This window comes from Mobula birostris, chromosome 31 (genome assembly GCF_030028105.1).
Source record: "Mobula birostris isolate sMobBir1 chromosome 31, sMobBir1.hap1, whole genome shotgun sequence".
NCBI classification, from domain to species: domain Eukaryota; kingdom Metazoa; phylum Chordata; class Chondrichthyes; order Myliobatiformes; family Myliobatidae; genus Mobula; species Mobula birostris.
The window spans coordinates 30,252,101-30,272,549 of record NC_092400.1 but is presented as its reverse complement, the minus strand read 5'-3'; the positions used below and the strand labels follow the sequence as shown (position 1 = coordinate 30,272,549).

Genomic DNA, 20,449 nt, shown 5'->3' with positions numbered 1-20,449 from the left:
AGCGACACACACAAAACGCTGGAGGAACTCAGCAGGTCAGGCAGCATCTACGGAAAAGTTGACGTTTCGGGTCAAGACCCTTCATCAGAACTGTAAAATCTGTGGCATTTTATCAGTGGATCCTGCAGTTGACGTGTGATACTGCCGATGAGAGTCATGATGTGACAACATAATTGCGTTCATTAAGTTCGCATAATGTGTTTATTTTAAAAAAACTCGCCTCATTAGAGGAAAGATAATCCCAACAGCAGGATTCACAGTCCAAGGATAAGGATGAAATGAAAAAACTTTTTGATGCAAAGGTGATTTATTGTAGCGCCTGCACTGTTTTGTGCCCTTTGTGCAGTCCTGAATAGGACTGTAGTCTAGTGTAGTTTTTGTGTTTTTTCTTACGTAGTTCAGTGTATTTTTTTGTATTGTTTCATGTAGCACCATGGTCCTGGAAAACGTTGTCTCATTTTTACTACGTTCTGTGCCAGCAGTTATGGTTGAAATGACAATAAAAAGTGACTTGACATGACCTGATGGTGAATCTGTTGAATTTCTACCACAGAAAGCAGATGATGCTAAATTATTAAACTCATATTCAGTCAGTTAGGTGTAAATGCAGTTAGATATGGAGATATTCAAACTCGCACCGAATAGCAGAGAAAGTTCATAAAGCGGACAGAGCTACTGTTGCTTCGAACTCCTGCGTTTTGTAGATCTGCCGAACCGCCGATGCTAATATTTACGGTAGTTGTTCAGTGATGTGTCAATCCGGTCGCGGCTGGCGAGTAGTTCGAGGACAGATCGCTAAAGCTAAGCTATGATGTCGGGACGATCCACACCCGACCGCTCTTTCAACCGACTTCTGCTGCAACAATACTTATTTCTGCTCAAGAAGTACCCAATATTGACCAAGTCAGTTACCAGGTAGGAATGTTTCAACCGGGACTTGTACGCACTTCCTGGAGAAGCGATGCGAGATGCAAAATCCGAGAGTTGGATCTGAGTGTTTATGGTCTCGTTTCTTATCCCAAAATATTCGCCTTCATAAAGCTGACTAGTATCTTCTTTTTATAATCAGTAGTATGTGTTTTAAGAGCTCAAGAATGCGGCAATTTATATTTGTGAATAAAATTCGCCATGAAGCCGAATTGCTCGTTATTTTGTAGTCGGCCACGAATTGTATACCAATAGGCAGGACTGGAAAATACATGCCTGGACCGCAAAATACCGCACTATATATCTTTAAAATGCTTAGTTTGATTAAACAGTTTGTCTTTTCTCTGGTTTAAGTATTCAGTGTTTTCTTTGTCTCTCCTTAGCACTCGATCTATTCACTATTCTGTCTTCTAAGTCAAGAGCTGACATTTTGAAATCCGTAATAATGACACAGTATTCAACGTTTTAGTTTGTGTTTCAGGCCAGCTGAGCCAGGTGATCCAAGACCAAATGATAACACTTCCAGTAATATTTAAGCCAAATGTTGGCCATGCTGTTGTAATACCATGTGTGTGTACAAAGGATAATCTTTAAATGTTTATTGTCTGCTGTCTCTGAATAGAGCAGACTTTTAATCCTTCCTCCATAGACCTGGAAGTTAATAATATGTAGGTTTCCATTCAGTGATGATCTTGCACAGCTTTCTTAAGACCACACTTTGCTCCAAAGAGAATAACTTCAGCTTCTTAGTCTACCTTGTACCTGGAATACATTGTACCAGAAACATTTAAATTGGTTTTATTTGTTACTCTTGAAGTCTTTGCATCCTTCCTCAAGGCAAAGGAGGATGCAGTGCTCCAATTATAGCACAATCAGTTTGTCAAACTTGTTTACCATAATTTACCTCCTTGATTTTTGCAATTAGATTTCTTTTTATATTAAGGCCAGAGGTTTTTGTGAGCATCTCATTTCTCTTTTAATGATTTATGCATATGTAGAACCAATTCCCTTGGCTTTGGAACCGTGCTAGGCAGTCTACATTGTGTCTTTGTTATTATTGCATCATCACTGCATGCTTCTTTTAAATTTCTGTCCATTCTGCCAGACTGTATTTGTTCTCTTACAGTCTATTGTTATCCTACTCACTAGTTACCACACTTTCAGTGGTCAAAGAACACTGAGGCTGTCTACAAGAAGGGTCAGAGCCGTCTCTATTTCCTGAGGTGACTGAGGTCCTTTAACATCTGCCGGGCGATGCTGAGGATGTTCTGCGAGTCTGTGGTGGCCAGTGCTATCATGTTTGCTGTTGTGTGCTGGGGCAGCAGGCTGAGGGTAGCAGACACCAACAGAATCAACAAACTCATTCATAAGGCCAGTGATGTTATGGGGATGGAACTGGACTCTCTGACGGTGGTGTCTGAAAAGAGGATGCTGTCTAAGTTGCATGCCATCTTGGACAATGTCTCCCATCCACTACATAATGGACTGATTGGGCACAGGAGTACATTCAGCCAGAGACTCATTCCACCGAGATGCAACACAGAGCGTCATAGGAGGTCATTCCTGCCTGTGGCCATCAAACTTTACAACTCCTCCCTTGGAGGGTCAGACACCCTGAGCCAATAGGCTGGTCCTGGACTTATTTCCTGGCATAATTTACATATTACTATTTAACTATTTATGGTTTTATTACTATTTAATTATTTATGGTGCAACTGTAACCAAAATCAATTTCCCCCGGGATCAATAAAGTATGACTATGACTATGACTATGAGTATTTAAAGTTCTGTGCCATCAGAAAGTTTAGAATTTCTACCCACTCATTCCTATATATCAGTTGACAACAATCAATAAAAGCTTATCTTAATATTGTAAATCTGTGCTTTTCTTCTCGGTGATATGCTTCAGGAAGGAGAACTCAGCCTGGTTACGTTCCGCATGCGGCTTTAAAACAAAATCAAACAGGCAATCAACTTTAGCTTTCAGTTTTGAAAATATCTTTAAGAGTGCCATAATATGGTCCCAACATATTGATGTAGTCATAAAGAAGGCAAGACAGCAGCTATACTTTATTAGAGTTTGGAACGATTTGGCATGTCAACAAATACGCTCAAAAACTCCTATAGTTGTACCATGGAGAGCATTCTGACAGACTGCATCACTGTCTGGTATGGAGGGGCTACTGCACAGGACCGAAAGAAACTACAGAAGGTTGTAAATCTAGTCTGCTCCATCTTGGGTACTAGCCTACAAAGTACCCAGGACACCTTTAGGGAGTGGTGTCTCAGAAAGGCGGCGTTCATTATTAATGAACTCCCGCACCCAGGGCATGCCCTTTTCTCACTGTTACCATCAGGTAGGAGGTGCAGAAGCCTGAAGGCACACACTCAGCGATTCAGGAACAGCTTCTTCCCCTCTGCCATCCAATTTCTAAATGGACTTTGAAGCTTTGGACACTACCTCACTTATTTTAATATACAGTATTTCTATTTTTGCACTTTTTTGATAATCTATTCAATATACATAATTGATCTACTTGTTTATTTATAATTATGTTTTATTTATTTTTTCTCTCTGCCAGATTATGTATTGCATTGAACTGCTGCTGCTGCTAAGTTAACAAATTTCACATCACATGCCGGTAATAATAAACCTGATTCCGATTCTGATTCTGATATTGTCTGCAGAATATATGACTATAGAAGGAATAGAAATAGAAAGCAAAACTTAGCTTTTTTTCTACGTTACAAAATGTAGGATTGGAGAATCTTTTTGTTTCTCTGTTGTACTGGTTTAAAAACACACTAATGGAAGATTCTCAACCTGTAAACAAATTTTATTGTTCAAGCCAGATAAATAACTGAAACTGGTGACTGTTTTGTGGAGAATACATGATTGTCAATATTACAGCTTGTACTTTCAAAAAATATGTATTTTTTTGAAATGCATAGTTTTTGATTGCAGATACTGAATCCAGATTTTCCACTTCACTTTTTTATGTCATAGATGAAACTTTTAAAAAAGAGCTGTAAGTTAGGTTGCTCGTCTGATTATGTTATATTTATAGTATTAAACTAAATTATCAGAGTGAAGTTTATTAAGTTTGGAATTCTGGTGTTTGTCCAAAATTTATTTGCAAGCAGTTGATGAACAAGAATATTAAAATCTAAATATTAATTATTTTTAACTGAAATATATATGTTATGAAACTGCATTTGATCCTAAAGCAAAAAGCATTTTGAGTTTTACTGAAAGCTATGTTTTATTATTAACTTGAAGTCTCTAGAGCATACATGGACAGTTATTAACTGTAATTAATCATTTACTAAAAGTCATGGACCATGTAATCAAATGGTTGCACTACAGAAATAGAGTAAACTTGAAGATAGTTGTTACAACTGTGTATAAAAAGTTAGACTTGTGGCTCTAATCATGGAAATGCAGCTATATGATAATGAGCAATGTGTGGATATTGTTTTATTTTATTTATATACTCTTTGAATATGTAATTACAAGAAAAGACTACACATTTACTCCGAATGTCAAAGTTAGATACTTTTACATAAGTACAAGACACTGATCAAGTACATTGAACAAAAGTGTTGGAGGTTGGATTACTGTGTGATTGAACATACACCCAAGAAAGATTAATTATGCTTTTTTTTAAGGTGAGCGGATAAGAATCATGGTTAATCAGAAGCTTTGGTTCCAAATGTAGTAATTACTGAAAGCTAATGGAGAGGTACAAAATGTAATTTAAAAAGACCATTGGAATGGTGGCCATTTTCCAAAAAGAAAAAAAACAATATGAAAAGAAACTACAAAGTCCTGAGCATTGCTTGGCAAGCAAGTGCTGGCTCTTAAACGTGGTCAGCAGGGATTGTCACAGCATTTCAGCAGTTTATGGCATTAAACTGTGGACATTTTGCAAAGGTTTTGCATTCCTTTAAATATAAAGAAAGGTGATCTGCATAACACATACAAAATGCTAAAGAACTCAGCAGGTCTGGCAGTATCTATAGAAGGGAATAAACAGTTGTTGTTTCAGGACAAAACCCTTCATTGGGACTTGCTGTTTAATATGATTATTCCATATTGTGTATTATACTAATATGGAAATATTAGTGCTATTCTTTCATCATTTATGATGGGAAAACCTTTGCATGGGTTGCAAAGTGACCCAACATTAAATTATTGACAGGATTGAAGAATGGGTTAAAATTGCGCACCTTACCAGTGATGCAAATATGCTGTAAGTGAATAAATAAGTTTTATAGGGTAGGTAGAGAGAGAAAAAAACATCTAGAGCGAGAATCTGAGAGGGCAAAAAAAAATTAGACTGGAGCCATTGAAAGCCTATGAAAGAAAACAATTCTCTACATAAAGTATAATAAAATCTGGAACTCTCCAAAATTATGATCAGTTAAAATTAATTATTGTTAATTAAAAATATAAAAATTGAGTTTTTTGTGAGACAAAGAGATCAATGGGTTAAGGATTCAAGACTGTAATTAAGATACAGATCAGCCATGTTCTAGCGGAACGGTGGAATTAGGTGTAGGAGCTGAAACACCTATGTATGTTCCTTACAATAGTAAAATGAGCGATAGTGTCTCACATGAAGAAAGTAAGAAAATATAAAATTAGAATTAAGAACTTGCCATCACTCTTGTATCTTTCTGTTGCCTTCCAGTAGAAGACCTCTTCATTCCCCACTGGGAGAAGTGGAATTAAACTTCTAAATATGCTCAAATGTCTTCATTTTTTCACCCTTCCTTCCAGTGGCATTCTCTCAGGGCTTGGAAATGTTCTGTCTCAAATTATAGAAAACCGAAGAAAGGATCTAAGTATAACAAAGAATATAACATTTGGAGGCCCTATCAGATTTGGAATATTTGGGTAAGGATGTTGTGGAGTCCTATTTTTCCTGATTTTTCAATTCTACATTTAAGGAAAATGTGTATGTTTAATATGCTTCTGTGTTGCTGCACATTCAAAGGCTAAACAACAAGTCAACATTGACTCCCTCACTGAAGCACACAAAATAATAAGCTGTACTTTAAACATGCAGAACAGTAAAGCATTTGGTTTGCGTATTGCAGCTAGCAGAGTATATTGTACCCTCAGTGGTGGGATGTAGATCCCTTCCCACCAATTTTACCAACCCCCTGGCACTTTCCCTGCAACTATTGAAGGTGCACCACCTGTCCCCTCACCCCCTCTCTCACCAACATCCATAAGCCTGAACAGTCCTTCCAGGTGGGGCAGACATTAGCATATACCCCTCCAGCCTTGCCTATTGCATTCAGTACACACAATGTGGTTTCTATGTTGGCAAGACCAAGAACAGAACAGGTAACTGAGTGCCTGCACTCTGCAATATTATCTTGGGCTTTCAGTTGCATATCATTTAAAGTCCCCTTCCCATTACCACACCGACTGGTCTGTCCTCTGTTTTCTTTACTGGCATGGTGAAGTCAAGGGCAAATTATAAAACAGTACCTCGTATTTGTCTTAGAGAGTCAGTGACTTAATGATATGAACATTAATTTTTCCAATTTCTGATAACCCACTCCTGCGTTCCTTTCCCACAAATACGTTTACCCTACTTCATCCCATCTTTGTTCACATACGTATTTCATCCCTACCCTCTCATTACCAACTTGTTGCCCTTCCTTACCTGATACCATCTGTTCATCAGCCACATATTTATCCACTTGGATTTACTCTCTCCGATTCACTTTTCCTGTACCAACCCCCGATACATGGTTCCATCAGCCCTCCCTTGCATGTTTCCACCTATCACCTATCTCCCTCTGCCCTCCCTGTGCTCTCCCCCAAAGAGGGAAGATTATGAGGAACGGTTAAGAATTCTAAGTCTGCACTCCATTAAGTGTAGGAAAATGGGAGATGTTCTCACTGAAACATTAACAAAAAGTTCTAATGGGACTTGACATATAAATGTAGAATTAATTGTTTCCAGGGCCAATGGTCTAGAACCAGGAATCACAGTCTCAAAATAAGGGGTCAACATTCAAAACAGAGCTTAAAAGAAATTTCTCATTGTGGTTAGTTTTTCTGGTTCACTGCCCAAGAAGCATGTGAAGTCTCAGGTAATGAGTATATTCAGGACGATGATCAATGCACTTTTATACGTTAAAGGAATCAAAGGACATTGGGTTAGTGCAGGAACTTGGCTTGGAGATAAAAGACAGACATGGTTCCAAGGGCCAGTATAGTCTGCTTCTGGTTACAGTTCCTATCTTCATTTGGAGCATAAAAAGATTAATGTGCAGAATGATCTCTACGATGTAAATATTTCAGGGAAATAGAAGATTTCCCAAGAAAGGGAGAGCAGGGTGAAAGAAATGGTATTTAATATGAACGTTTCTATCTCCCAAGTTTAAAGTACTTTATACAATTGAATCTCCTTTATTGAGCAACCTTGCAGTGGTTGCTGGAATGGTATTTGAACCTCAAGCCACTTTCCTAAGTTGGAATATGCACCTGATGATCCATATTCCCTCAGAATGTACCAACATCCCTTTATTTCAGCCAACAAAATCTTAAAAAATAAATCTGGATTCCTGCTCCGATTAGGATTTACATACTTAATTCCTTTCCAGCTAAAGGCTGAAGTGCTACAATACTGCCAAAAGATTTCAGATCACTCAAGGAGCAAGTTCAAACTTGACATAGGAGTTGCTTCATAGTGTTGAAAATGAAGGGACCCAACAAATTCAAAGATTTCCAATCAGTATCCTGTCAGCGAGCAGAAGTATTGTCTTGTCATATTAAGTTCATAGCTCTCTGAAAGTGGCTACACAGGTTGATAGGGTGGTTAAGAAGGCTTATGGCATGCTTGACTTTATTAATTGAGGCATTGCATTCAAAAGTCAGGATGTTATGTTGCTGCTTTACAAAACTCTAGTTCGGCCAACTCGGGAGTATTGCATACAGTTCTGGTCCCCCCACAATTGGATGGAAAGGAGATTTGAGAGGCAAGTTTTTTTACACAGTGTAGTGAGAACTTGGAATGCACTGCCTGGCATGGTGGTAGAGGCAGAAACATTCACGACTTTAAAGAAAACCACAAACACAAGAAGATCTGCAGATGTTGGAAATCCAAAGCAACACATACAAAATGCTGAAGGAACTCAGCAGGTCAGGCAGCATCTATGGAAAAGAATAAACAGCCGACGTTTTGGATCCAAGGGCTGGGAGGGAAGCGGGGCAGATGCCAGAATTAAAAGGTGGGGGGCATGGAGGAGAGGGGAAGAGGCTAGCAAGAAGGTAATAGGTGAAGCCAGGTGGGTGGGAAAGGTGAAGGATTGGAGAAGAAGGAACCTGATAAGAGATGAGAGTGGACAATGGAGAAAGGGAAAGAGTAGGGGACCCTGGGGAAATAATAGGCAGGTGAGAAGTAAAAGGTCAGAGTGGGGTTGGGGAAATTTTAAGAGATAGGCACACGAATATGAGGAAAATGGAAGGACATGGGCATTGTTTAGGCAGAAGAGATTAATTAACTATTTGATTGCTAATTTAATTGGTTCAGCACAACATTTAGCCTGAAGAGGCTGTTCCTGAGCTGGACTGTTCTATGTACAATAACTGTGTTATTTGGTAATTTATTCAGTTATTTGCTCCTGAGGTACTTAAACTATCAATTATTGCTCTGTGTCTCCCTGCCAAACCAATTTAATTCCTGCAATTAATTTTTCTTTAAATTTCTTGATAAAGTCTAATAAGAAAGAATATAAATATATCCAACACACATCAAAGTTGCTGGTGAACACAGCAGGCCAGGCAGCATCTCTAGGAAGAGGTACAGTCGATGTTTCGGGCCGAGACCCTTCGTCAGGACTAACTGAAGGAAGAGTTAGTAAGAGATTTGAAAGTGGGAGGGGGAGGGGGAGATCCAAAATGATAGGAGAAGACAGGAGGGGGAGGGATGGAGCCAAGAGCTGGACAGGTGATTGGCAAAAGGGATATGAGAGGATCATGGGACAGGAGGCCCAAGGAGAAGGAAAAGGGGGGTGGAACCCAGAGGATGGGCAAGGAGTATAGTCAGAGGGACAGAGGGAGGAAAAGGAGAGAGGGAGAGAAAGAATGTGTGTATATAAATAAATAACGGATGGGGTACGAGGGGGAGGTGGGGCATTAGCAGAAGTTAGAGAAGTCAATGTTCATGCCATCAGGTTGGAGGCTACCCAGACGGAATATAACGTGTTGTTCCTCCAACCTGAGTGTGGCTTCATCTTAACAGTAGAGGAGGTCGTGGATAGACATATCAGAATGGGAATGGGATGTGGAATTAAAATGTGTGGCCACTGGGAGATCCTGCTTTCTCTGGCGGACAGAGTGTAGGTGTTGAGCAAAATGATCTCCCAGACTGCGTCGGGTCTTGCCAATATATAGAAGGCCACATCGGGAGCACCGGACGCAGTATATCACCCCAGCTGACTCACAGTTGAAGTGTCGCCTCACCTGGAAGGACTGTCTGGGGCCCTGAATGGTGGTAAGGGAGGAAGTGTAAGGGCATGTGTAGCACTTGTTCCGCTTACACGGATAAGTGCCAGGAGGGAGATCAGTGGGGAGGGATGGGGGGGAACGAATGGACAAGGGAGTTGCGTAGGGAGCGATCCCTGCAGAATGCGGGGGGGGGGGGGGAGGGATTAGATGTGCTTAGTGGTGGGATCCCGTTGGAGGTGGCGGAAGTTACGGAGAATAATATGTTGATAGAGTGATTAGCAGCACTGGGGCTCCACAGGGGACTGTCTTGTCACCCTTTCTCTTCACCATTTACACCTCGGACTTCAACTACTCCACAGAATCTTATCATCTTCAGAAGTTTTCTGATGACTCTGCCATAGTTGGATGCATCAGCAAGGGAAATGAGGCTGAGTACAGGGCTACGGTAGGAAACTTTGTCACATGGTGTGAGCAGAATTATCTGCAGCTTAATGTGAAAAAGATTAAGGAGCTGGTGGTAGACCTGAGGAGAGCTAAGGTACCGGTGACCCCTGTTTCCATCCAGGGGGGTCAGTGTGGACATGGTGGAGGATTACAAATACGTGGGGGTACGAATTGACAATAAACTGGACTGGTCAAAGAACACTGAGGTTGTCTACAAGAAGGGTCAGAGCCGTCTCTATTTCCTGAGGAGACTGTGGTCCTTTAACATCTGCCGGACGATGCTGAGGATGTTCTATGGGTCTGTGGTGGCCAGTGCGATCATGTGTGCTGGGGCAGCAGGCTGAGGGTAGCAGACACCAACAGAATCAACAAACTCATTTGTAAGGCCAGTGATGTTGTGGGGATGGAACTGGACTCTCTGACGGTGGTGTCTGAAAAGAGGATGCTGTCCAAGTTGCATGCCATCTTGGACAATGTCTCCCATCCACTACATAATGTACTGGGTGGGCACAGGAGTACATTCAGCCAGAGACTCATTCCATGTAACACAGAGCATCACAGGAAGTCATTCCTGCCTGTGGCCATCAAACTTTACAACTTCTCCCTTGGAGGGTCAGACACCCTGAGCCAATAGGCTGGCCCTGGACTTATTTCATGATTTCCTGGCATAATTTACATTTTACCATTTAACTATTTATGGTTTTATTACTATTTAATTATTTATGGTGCCACTGTAACAAAAACCAATTTTCCCCAGGATCAATAAAGTATGACTATGACTAACATTTGGACCCGGAGGCTGGTGGGATGGTAGGTGAGGACCAGGGGAACCCTATTCCTAGTGGGGTGACGGGAGGATGGAGTGAGAGCAGATGTGCGTGAAATGGAGGAGATGCGTTTGAGAGCAGAGCAGGATTCCTCGTGTTTACGTATATAAATATATCCAGTTACTTTACTTCATTAAGAAAAACTGTTTGTCCCTTTTGTTTTCTATTTCAGATTGGTTTTCACGGGTCCTCTAAGTCATTACTTCTATCAGTATCTCGATAAACTGTTTCCATCCAATGTTGCTTACTCCCAAATAAAAAAACTTCTGCTGGACCGACTGATGTTTGCCCCAGCATTCCTTGCTCTTTTTTTTGTGGTGATTTCTCTTCTTGAGGTGGGTCCCAGTGTTTGTTATGATGCCAAAACTGATATTATTGGCAAGGGATAGTTAACTTGCAAAATCTGTGGCATGGTGTGGAGTTATAAAATTTGAGATGTTGAAGTTGTAGGCTCTTTTATAAGAGTCATGTCTACTCAGACTTTGGGCTTTGAGGAGAACTAGCACAGTTCTATTTTTATCCAGTGAAAACCAAAATGGTAAATCCTAAATTTAACACTAATCGATAACACTGACCAATGCATTCATCACCCTAACAACTTCACTTTGTTCTTGTAGTTACAATCCTCCCGGAGGATACATGAACTGTTTTTATTATGTATTTCCTATGTCATTAACAGAGGTCAATACCAAACAATACCCAATTAATGTTAAGCAAATATTTAACATTTGCCATCCAGAATAGTAGTTCTGATATGACAACTCAATGTAAATCCATATTTGGCCATTCTGGATGATAAATTATTTTTATTGACTTATTATGAAGAGTAACCTACATGCTTTAATGAATAAATCTGTTCCCCTATTAGAACAATATTTAATATACATTTTCTTATATATTTCCTATCCTCCCAAAACTTTTTCACGTAAAATATTCAGTGTGTGAAACCATTCATAAATTGAACAAGAAAACTAGCTTTCACCCATTGCTGTAGATTTCTTCTTTTGCAATTACAGCTTGTTATTATTAAATGATGTTTACAGCTTCATTGCACAGTATCTAATTGTCAAATTACTGCAGTTCTTTGAAGAAGAGTATATACTGTGGATTAAGGAAAACCAGTGGGCATATATACTTGGGTTTCCAAAAAGGCATTTGACAGATGCCACATCAAAGGTTATCTCAGAAATAAAAGTTATTGGTATAGGACATAAAATATTGGTGTGTATAGTGGCTGTCAGTAAGATCATAAGACATAGAAACAGAATTAGGCCATCTGGCCCATCGAGCTTGCTCCGCCATTCAATCATAGCTGATCCTTTTTTTTCTCCTCAACCCCAGTTCCTGGCCTGCTCTCTGTAATCTTTGATGCCATGTCCAATCAAGAACTTATCAATCTCTGCCTTAAATATACCCAACAACCTGGCCTCCACTGCTGCATGTGGCAACAAATTCCACAAATTCACCATCCTCTGGCTAAAGAAATTTCTCCGCATCTCTGTTTTGATAGGGCGCCCCTCTATCCTGAGGCTGTGCCCTCTTGTCCTAGACTCTCCCACCATGGGAAACATCTTTTCCACATCTACACTGTCTAGGCTTTTCAGCATTCAAAGGGTTTCAATTAGGTCCCCCTCATCCTTCTGAATTCCAGTGAGCACAGACCCAGAGCCATGAAATGTTCCTTGTATGATAACCATTTCACTCCTGGAATCATCCCTGTGAACCTCTGGACCCTGTCCAATGCCAGCACATCTTTTCTTAGAAGAAGGGCCCAAAACTGTTGACAATACTCAAGGTGAGGCCTCACCAGAGTCTTATAAAGCCTCAGCATCACATTCTTGCTCTTGTGTTCTAGACCTCTTGAAATGATTGCTAACATGGCATTTGCCTTCTTAACCACCAACTCAGCCTGCAAGCTAACCTTCAGGGTGTTCTGCACAAGGACTCCCAAGTCTCTTTGTATCTCAGATTTCTGGATTTTCTCCCCATTTAGAAAATAGTCTGCAGATTTATTTCTACTGAGAAAATGCCTGACCATGCATTTTCCAACATCGTATTTCATTTGCCACTTTCTTGCCCATTCTCCTAACCTGTCTGAAGTCCTTCTGCATCCTGCCTGTTTCCGCAATGCTACCTGCACCTCCACCAATCTTCGTATCATCTACAAACTTGGCAACAAAGCCATCTATTCCATATTCTAAATCATTTATACACAGCATAAAAAGAAGTGGTCCCAACACTGACCCCCTGTGGAGCACCACTAGTCACTGGCAGACAACCTGAAAAGGATTCTTTTGTTCCCACTTGCTGCCTCCTGCCAATCAGCCAATGCTTTAACCATGTTAGTAACTTTCCTGTAATACCATGGGTTCTTAACTTGGTAAGCAGCCTCATGTGTGGCACCTTGTCAAACAGAATGTTGGTATAAATGGTCTTTTTCTCATTGGCAAGATGTGTGCCATGGATACTGCGGCTGAGGCATCAACGTTTTGCAGCTGTACTAATGATTTGAATAAAGACTGGAATGATTTAGTTGCTGAATTTGCTGAAGACACAGATATACAGGAAATTAAATTGTGCAGAAGATGTGAGGAACCTACAAAAGGGATATAGGTTAACAGTGTGAGAAAAGATTCGGCAAAGAAAGTAAAATAGAGGGGAAAAAAAGAAGCTTGTGATTTAAAAATGAAAATTTACAAAGTTCTGAGAGGTGCCCAAGTAGATGAATTGCACTGGGCTAGCTAGTATGTAGCTATAGCAGGTAATTGGGAAGCCAATAAAATACTATTTTTCATTGCAATGAGAATTGAGTACAAAATTAGGGAGGTAATGCTTTGATTATAAAGAACATTAGTGAGACCATGTCTTTGTACTGTGTACAGTATTACAGGTCCACAATCCTTTATCTGAAATCCTTGGGACCAGTTGCATTTTGGAATTCAGAATTTTTTGGATTTGAGACCCCCCCACCCCCCTCCGATACCAAAAAACACGTATACCCAAGTCCCTTATTTAACCTGTCTCAGTGCGGTGGACTTTAGGACCCGGTGGCGCACCAAACCTATGCCAATTCTCCCGTATACTTTAAGTCATCTTTAGATTACTTATAATGCCTAATACAATGTAAATGCAATGTAAATAGTTGTTATACTGTACTGTTTAGGGAATAATGACAAGAAAAAAAAATTATTTCCAACAAAAACATTCAATAAAACATAAAAATATGCAGCTTCAAACAAACCAAATCAAACACATGGTAAATGACTTAATGGAATAAATGTAGAATGTCACTGTCACTGTAAAACTTCAGTAACTTGTCTTTCTGTTTATTTAAATCATATACAGTGGTAGTTCCAACACTATTTTCTTCAGTAAGACGCCGCACAAACACATCACGATCAAGCTTCTGCAATAACTCCGCTTTCTGCGTTATTGATAATGATAGATGCTTCCTTCTCTTTTTCTCATTGTTACCCATAGGGGTATCTGCAGCTCTTTTTGACATTTTCACAGTGAAATTAAACACAAAGTCAACAGTGAACACAAAATATCAGTGCACAGCAAATACACGTGTAACCAGTACGAGCGCTGAGCCACAACTGACATCTGGCGGCCTCTGCTAGTGCTGCCACGTCACACCTGGGTGACGTCAGCTGTTGGGAAAAAAAGCTTCATTTTAGGAGCTTTTTGGATTTCAGAATTTCGGATAAAGGAATGTGCACCTGTACTCTCCTATTTAAAGAAGATTGTTAAAATGTTGGAACAGTTCAAATAATATTTGCTTATTAGACTAATAGCTGGAATGGGTGAGTTGTCTTTGGAAATACTGGGCCGATCAGTTGCGAACCTCAAAGAAGTTAGAAGGGAGAGAGGTGATTTTATTTAAACACAAGATCCTGAGGGGTCTTACCTGGTGAGCTTGCAGAGCATGTTTCTTTGCATGGAAGTATTTGAAACCTCTTTTCTCTTCAATATTAATGGGTCTTAGGAACTCACTTCCTTAGGACAGTGGAAGTGAAACTTTGGATAGGTTTAAGGCAGAGGTAGATAGTTTCTTGACAAAGAAGAGGGTGAAAACCAATGGCAGATAAATGGAAATGTAGAGTTGAGGTGACAGGTCAGTCATAATCTTTGTAAATGGTGGAGCAAGCTTGATGAGCTGAGTTACTGCCTATTAGTTCATGTGGATGAGTGTTCAGCAAAGAGCACATTGAATTATTCTTTCAACAGACCATGATTGGAAGGATTTTAAGTGAAACCTTATAATTTGGGCTATAAGCTTCAAATCAGCTGTATTAGAAGTACATGGTGAACTAGTAGAAAGTTAATCCATCATATTTAATAATAATACAATATTTAGTTTACATTTTTTCCTCTGATTTGAGAAATTACGAGCCTTAGCTGATTTTCCTTTTGGTAATATCAAATTGCAGAACAAATGTATATTATAGAGAATTCCACAGATTTATATTATCTAAAAAAAAGAGATTTTCAATTGCTTTGGAATCTGAAAAACAAAGGAAGTCTGAATATCTGACACAGTTAATGAACTTAAATAATAATTCCCTGAATTTAAGCATAATAGACTAAACACGCCTGTGAACTAAACCATTATAAGCACAATGCAAGCAGTTTAATGATTAAACATGTTCTGTCACCAGAATAAGTTTTTTTTTGTTTTTTTGTCTAAAAACAGTATTTCAATGCAACAGCTTGTTTCATTAAACAAAATTCAATGACTAGCTTAAATGATAGAAACTTCATGTGGCTCATTGTTTATCATAGTTGAATAGGTAAATATAGTGCACTTGGTTTTGAGACTGAGAACGATTCTATGTTAGATTTGCTGCACAGACAAATTTAGGAGTACTGTCAAAAATAATTCAGCTAAGGAATGATGTATATTTAATATTATCCTCCAGCCACTGCAATTGCTTGGCTTTATCATTCAAGGGTTAGGAGAATTATGTGATTGGGGACAACCTTAGGTTCTTTTGTTTATAAATGGATTAGAAAAGAGATGCATTTTTAAAGCTCGTATAGCAAAAGATGTGATTTTTTTTGGCATGCTTTGGAAGTTTGCACCCATTTCTAGTTGGAATCTTTCCGATGCTAAGTTGATCCAGGTAGCTCCAGTCATTTCCATGCCACTTTTTATGTAAATGATGACATCATCAAGATTTGTGATGCCTATTAATGGCCTAACGATACATCTTTGATCAAAAGATTGTGATTTACATTCTTCATGTGGGCATGTGGCCAAGTGGTTAAGGCATTCAACTAGTGAACTGAAGGTCGTGAGTTCGAGCCCCAGCCGAGGCAATGTGTTGTGTCCTTGAGCAAGGCGCTTAGTCACACATTGCTCTGTGACGACACTGGTGCCAAGCTGTATGGGTCCTAATGCCCGTCCCTTGGACAACATCGGTGTCGTGGAGAGGGGAGACTTGCAGCATGGGCAACTGCCAGTCTTCCATACAACCTTGTCCAGGCCTGCGCCCTGGAGAGTGAAGACTTTCCAGGCACAGATCCATGGTCTCGCAAGACTAATGGATGCCTTTATTACATTCTTCATTATTAACTCACCATTTAGCAGGAAAAGAATCATGTTGAAAGCAGGGAAATCTGTGTGAATCAAACTGTCCTCCAGGGTTTTTGTTATATGTTGAAACATTTAACTGCTTGGCTGCCAGCAGCAGTTCGCAGTTCACGAATCCCTGGACTGTGAACAAATGGCAGCCATATTGCATGGGCTGTGTAACACGCATGGCCCCAGGCACAATCAGTTCAGCCATTCTCATTAGTTATCCCCCAGCACATTCATGTGCTGCTAACCCTTTAACAACATACCTGCCTACTTAGCAAGTATCATTCAGAATTCTGGTTTTAATATCCCTTAAGAGGACTAAGCCACATAATGATTCCTTTAAAAATGATGCCCCAGTCACCATTTATTTTTGGTAATTTGGCATTTCAGGTGCTTACTGAGCCTAACATAAATGAGTGTAATCTAATCTCTCTGCTGTATGAAGAGCCTTGAACAGAAGTAAACCAGGTTTAATTAGCTTTGGTGTTTTACATCATGCAACTGGCAGCATTTCTCTTTCAGTTATGGATGAATATCCATGTGTATCAGTGCAGTAAAGGTTGGCACTGCCACTTTGCTAGCAGCATCCAAATGAGAACTTAAATCAAGGCTTTGTCTGCCTGTTTCAGTGACTTCAGGTAGGAAACCATGGAACTACTTGAGGAAAAACAAGGAGTTTTGCAGGTGATCTGCCCAATATTCTCTCCTAATCAGAATTTTTTCCTGTCTTTGGAACAATGTTACCTTGCCTACCCTCTAGTAAAAGTCACAGATTTTATAGAGTGTTTTAAGTTGTTTTTTAATATCAATTGTCTATAAAGGAGCAGAATATGTTACTAAAGTGATCAAAAATATTATGTCTGCAATAGGGAAAGAACTTGAAGGCGTTAAAGGACAAGATGAAGACTGGATACTGGATAGCACTGAAAATGAATTGGAAAGTTTGGACCATCTTTCAGTACATTAACATTAATTATGTGCCTGTTCAGGTAAAGTACAGTTACTGACTGGTATTGTTTCTGGATGATTTGCCTAGATGGTTCAGCACCGTCAACGTGTTAAAGTAGCCATTTTCAAGATGCACCTATATAATTAATCAGCCATGTTGCTGTTTAGAAAGGTAATGTGCTAGCAGTTTCATATTCAACATGTTTATCTTAAAACCCTTTAGTCAGTTTCTTGCATATTTTGGATTACTCAGTGGTACAATTCTGATGGAGCTGCAAAAAAAGATGAAACTGTTTTCTCCCACTCCTGCCTCTGTGTTTGCAGTTGGGTTTCAAAGGACTTGGTATTTTGTCTTTTGGTGTCTATAGTATATGTTAATAATAACTAAAGAAGCTTCAGTAAAGATGCTTGTTGATGTTTCAAAAACTGGCCATGTGATTGGCAGTAACAAGGACGACTTCAGTTTACCGGGAGATATTAAATCAGTGAGGCAGAAAAGTGGCAAATCAGATTTAATCTTCAGAGGTATGGGAAGGTGTAACAAGACAAGAGAACACACAAAAAGTATGAGGATAGTGAGAGTTTTGAAGGAATAGAGGGTCAATGGAGTTCATATCCACAAATATTCATAGATCGGAAAAAACAATAAAATAATTAAAAAGATGTGTGGAATTCTATGTTTCCTTTATTTGCCAAAGAATGGAGATAAAGGGAAGTTATGCTTGCATATAAAATAAGGTAAGTCACAACATGAGTCCACAATTCTGGTCACTATGTTGCAAGAAAGTTTTGATTGCACTAGTGGGCACAGTGGTGATTCATAAGGATGATGCTATAATTTTTGATCCATTTACTGCGAAAGGATTGCGTAGCTGTGGAGATTGCTCAGGGAAAACACAAACCTTATTTTATTATTTTTGTCTAAGAACTTGATACATTTGTCTCTGTCTCTGACCAAAGCTGATCCAGCTGGGTAAAATCAAATTCTCTCATCATTGATCTCATTTACTGTTTGAGGTCACAATTGGAAGTATGTTAAAAAGCATGCAGTGTTGCTGTTTGATATATTCAAGGTGGCACAACTTAAAATATTTTCTTCCCAAATGCTCTCTTAACTATCACAAACAAGACAAAACCTGCAGATGCTGGAAATCCAAGCAACACACATAAAGTGCAGAAGGAACCCAGCAGGCCAGGCAGAACTGCTGACGGATCTCGGCCTGATACGTCGACTATACTCTTCTCCACAGATGCTGCCTGGCCTGCTCCGTTCCTCCAGCATTTTGTGTATGTTACTCTCACAACAATGTTTATTCCCATTCATGACTGATCAATTATGACCTTTAAATTCCTTTATTTTTCTATAATGCATAATGTAAATCTACCATAGAGACTCCAAAAAAATGGTGATTGGGACATAATTTTTAAAGAAATCGCAATTGTGGTTTAGTCTTCTTAAGCAATATTAAAACCAGTATTGTGCATTTCACTTTCCATGATATTAAGTTGCTTTTAGTTTAATTATTATGAATGCCACAACAATTGAAATGAAATCTTTGTATGTTAATTGCTGTTTTTCTTTGCTGTTTGTTTTGCAGTTCCGGGTGCTGTTTGCAAATTTGGTAGCCCTGTTCTGGTATGCATACCTAGCTTCAATCAGAAGATGATGCTTCATCATTAGTATTAATCACTAGCAGCCTGGAATAATTCCTTTTTCTTCGAGAATAACCTTGAAAGAAGACGGCAATGAATGGACATGGCCAAATCCTAATATAATTTTTCATATTTTCCCAAATATGTAATGGACAGATAACTCTTTAACTTGGAGAAAAGTGTTTTAGTGTAACCTAGCTGTGACATTTGCAGAATACTTAACTGTATTTTTAATTGCTGAACATCAACTAATTCTGCAAACTATTTTCTATGTTAGATTTTTAAGTACATTTGATTTTATAATATTGGTAGCATTCAATCAAGGATTTAAATTGTAATTGAAAATTGTAAAAAACTTAAGCAAGAATGTCATGAGTTCTATCTGCAATAACTATCTAATTTATACTATACTCAGAAATTTTATTTAATGTACTAGGGAATATTGGTTACTGTTTCTGGATATATCAATAATTTAATTGAACCATTATTTCGAAAGTTGGCAGATTTTGAGCAAACTAACAAGTTGATCATTAATATAATGATAGTGTACGTACCTTTCTAATATGTTAAGAGAAATTAACTTGCCATAAACATATTAATACTGTGTTAATTGCCCATGATCACAATGGATGAATTAAGTTTGTCTTTGAACAGTAATATATAAAGAAATAAGAGCAGGTTTAGGCTGAACAGTCCCCTTAGCCTGCTTCACCATTGAATAAGATCCTGGCTGATTAGATCGTAGTCTCAAAGCTAATTTAAGTTCTCTTAACTCTTCATTCCTTAGTTAAAAATTAATCTCAGCTTTTAGCACTCTCAATGACTCAACATTTAGTACTCGAGTCGCTTGACAGTAGAGTGGAGAATTTCAAAGGTTCCCTCTTTTTTCATCGTTAAGGGGCCCACTGATTATTCTAAAAAGCACCCTTTATAGGCTCTACCATCAACAAAACTTTTTTTACAGGATCGATCCTTTTGAGCCCATCAGGATGCTGTATGTCACAACTGGGTAAACTCTCATTCTTCTAACTCCAGTGTTGTGGCCCACTCTGCTCAATCTTTCTTCAGAGGCCAGCTACCTTATAGACATGGATTGATGAGCAGAACCTTCGCTCTACTATATGACGCCCTTCATCTAAATTTCAATATAGATTATGAATAATACACTTCCTTAATCACCTATTACTTTTCTTTAACAAACCAATCAAGGAGAATTAATATTCTGCAGCCAGCTATTTAATTTCAGTTGTTCTGTGGCACCGGGTAACACAAAATACAATTGAAGATAATCACTGGAGAAAAATAAAGAATTTTTGATAAAGGCAAGACTTAGTGAGATTGAATGGTTTATATCCAAGGATAGATAAAAAGAAGAGTTTTACCGTTTCTTATGGTGTTCTGGGTTATTTTTGACTGGTAGGTTACTTATACATAGAATAAACACAAAAGATTCTACAGATGCTGGAAATCCAAACCAACGTATACAAAATGCACCTATGCTCCATCCACCAGAATAAGTGGGATCTCCCGGTGGCCAACTACTTTAATTCTACTACCCATACCCATTTTGACATGCCAGTCCATGGCCTCCTC

General features: G+C 39.0%; 1 protein-coding gene across 1 annotated transcript; it reads left to right on the top strand.

The window, feature by feature from the left end:
* The first annotated feature begins 752 nt into the window (after positions 1-752).
* Positions 753-20,182, top strand: pxmp2 (peroxisomal membrane protein 2). The gene is made up of 5 exons (XM_072247752.1): positions 753-915; positions 5,711-5,827; positions 10,844-11,006; positions 17,125-17,244; positions 18,802-20,182. The coding sequence occupies exons 1-5, from the start codon at positions 809-811 to the stop codon at positions 18,868-18,870; spliced, it is 576 nt and encodes a 191-aa protein (XP_072103853.1). The 5' UTR covers positions 753-808; the 3' UTR covers positions 18,871-20,182.
* The last annotated feature ends 267 nt before the right edge of the window (positions 20,183-20,449 follow it).

Coding starts and splice junctions, on each gene's coding strand:
- pxmp2 (XM_072247752.1), top strand. CDS start 809: ATGATGTCGGGACGATCCACACCCGACCGCTCTTTCAACCGACTTCTG. Junction 5,828..10,843: donor ATCAGATTTGGAATATTTGG/GTAAGGATGTTG, acceptor TTTCTATTTCAG/ATTGGTTTTCACGGGTCCTC. Junction 17,245..18,801: donor TTAATTATGTGCCTGTTCAG/GTAAAGTACAGT, acceptor TTTGTTTTGCAG/TTCCGGGTGCTGTTTGCAAA.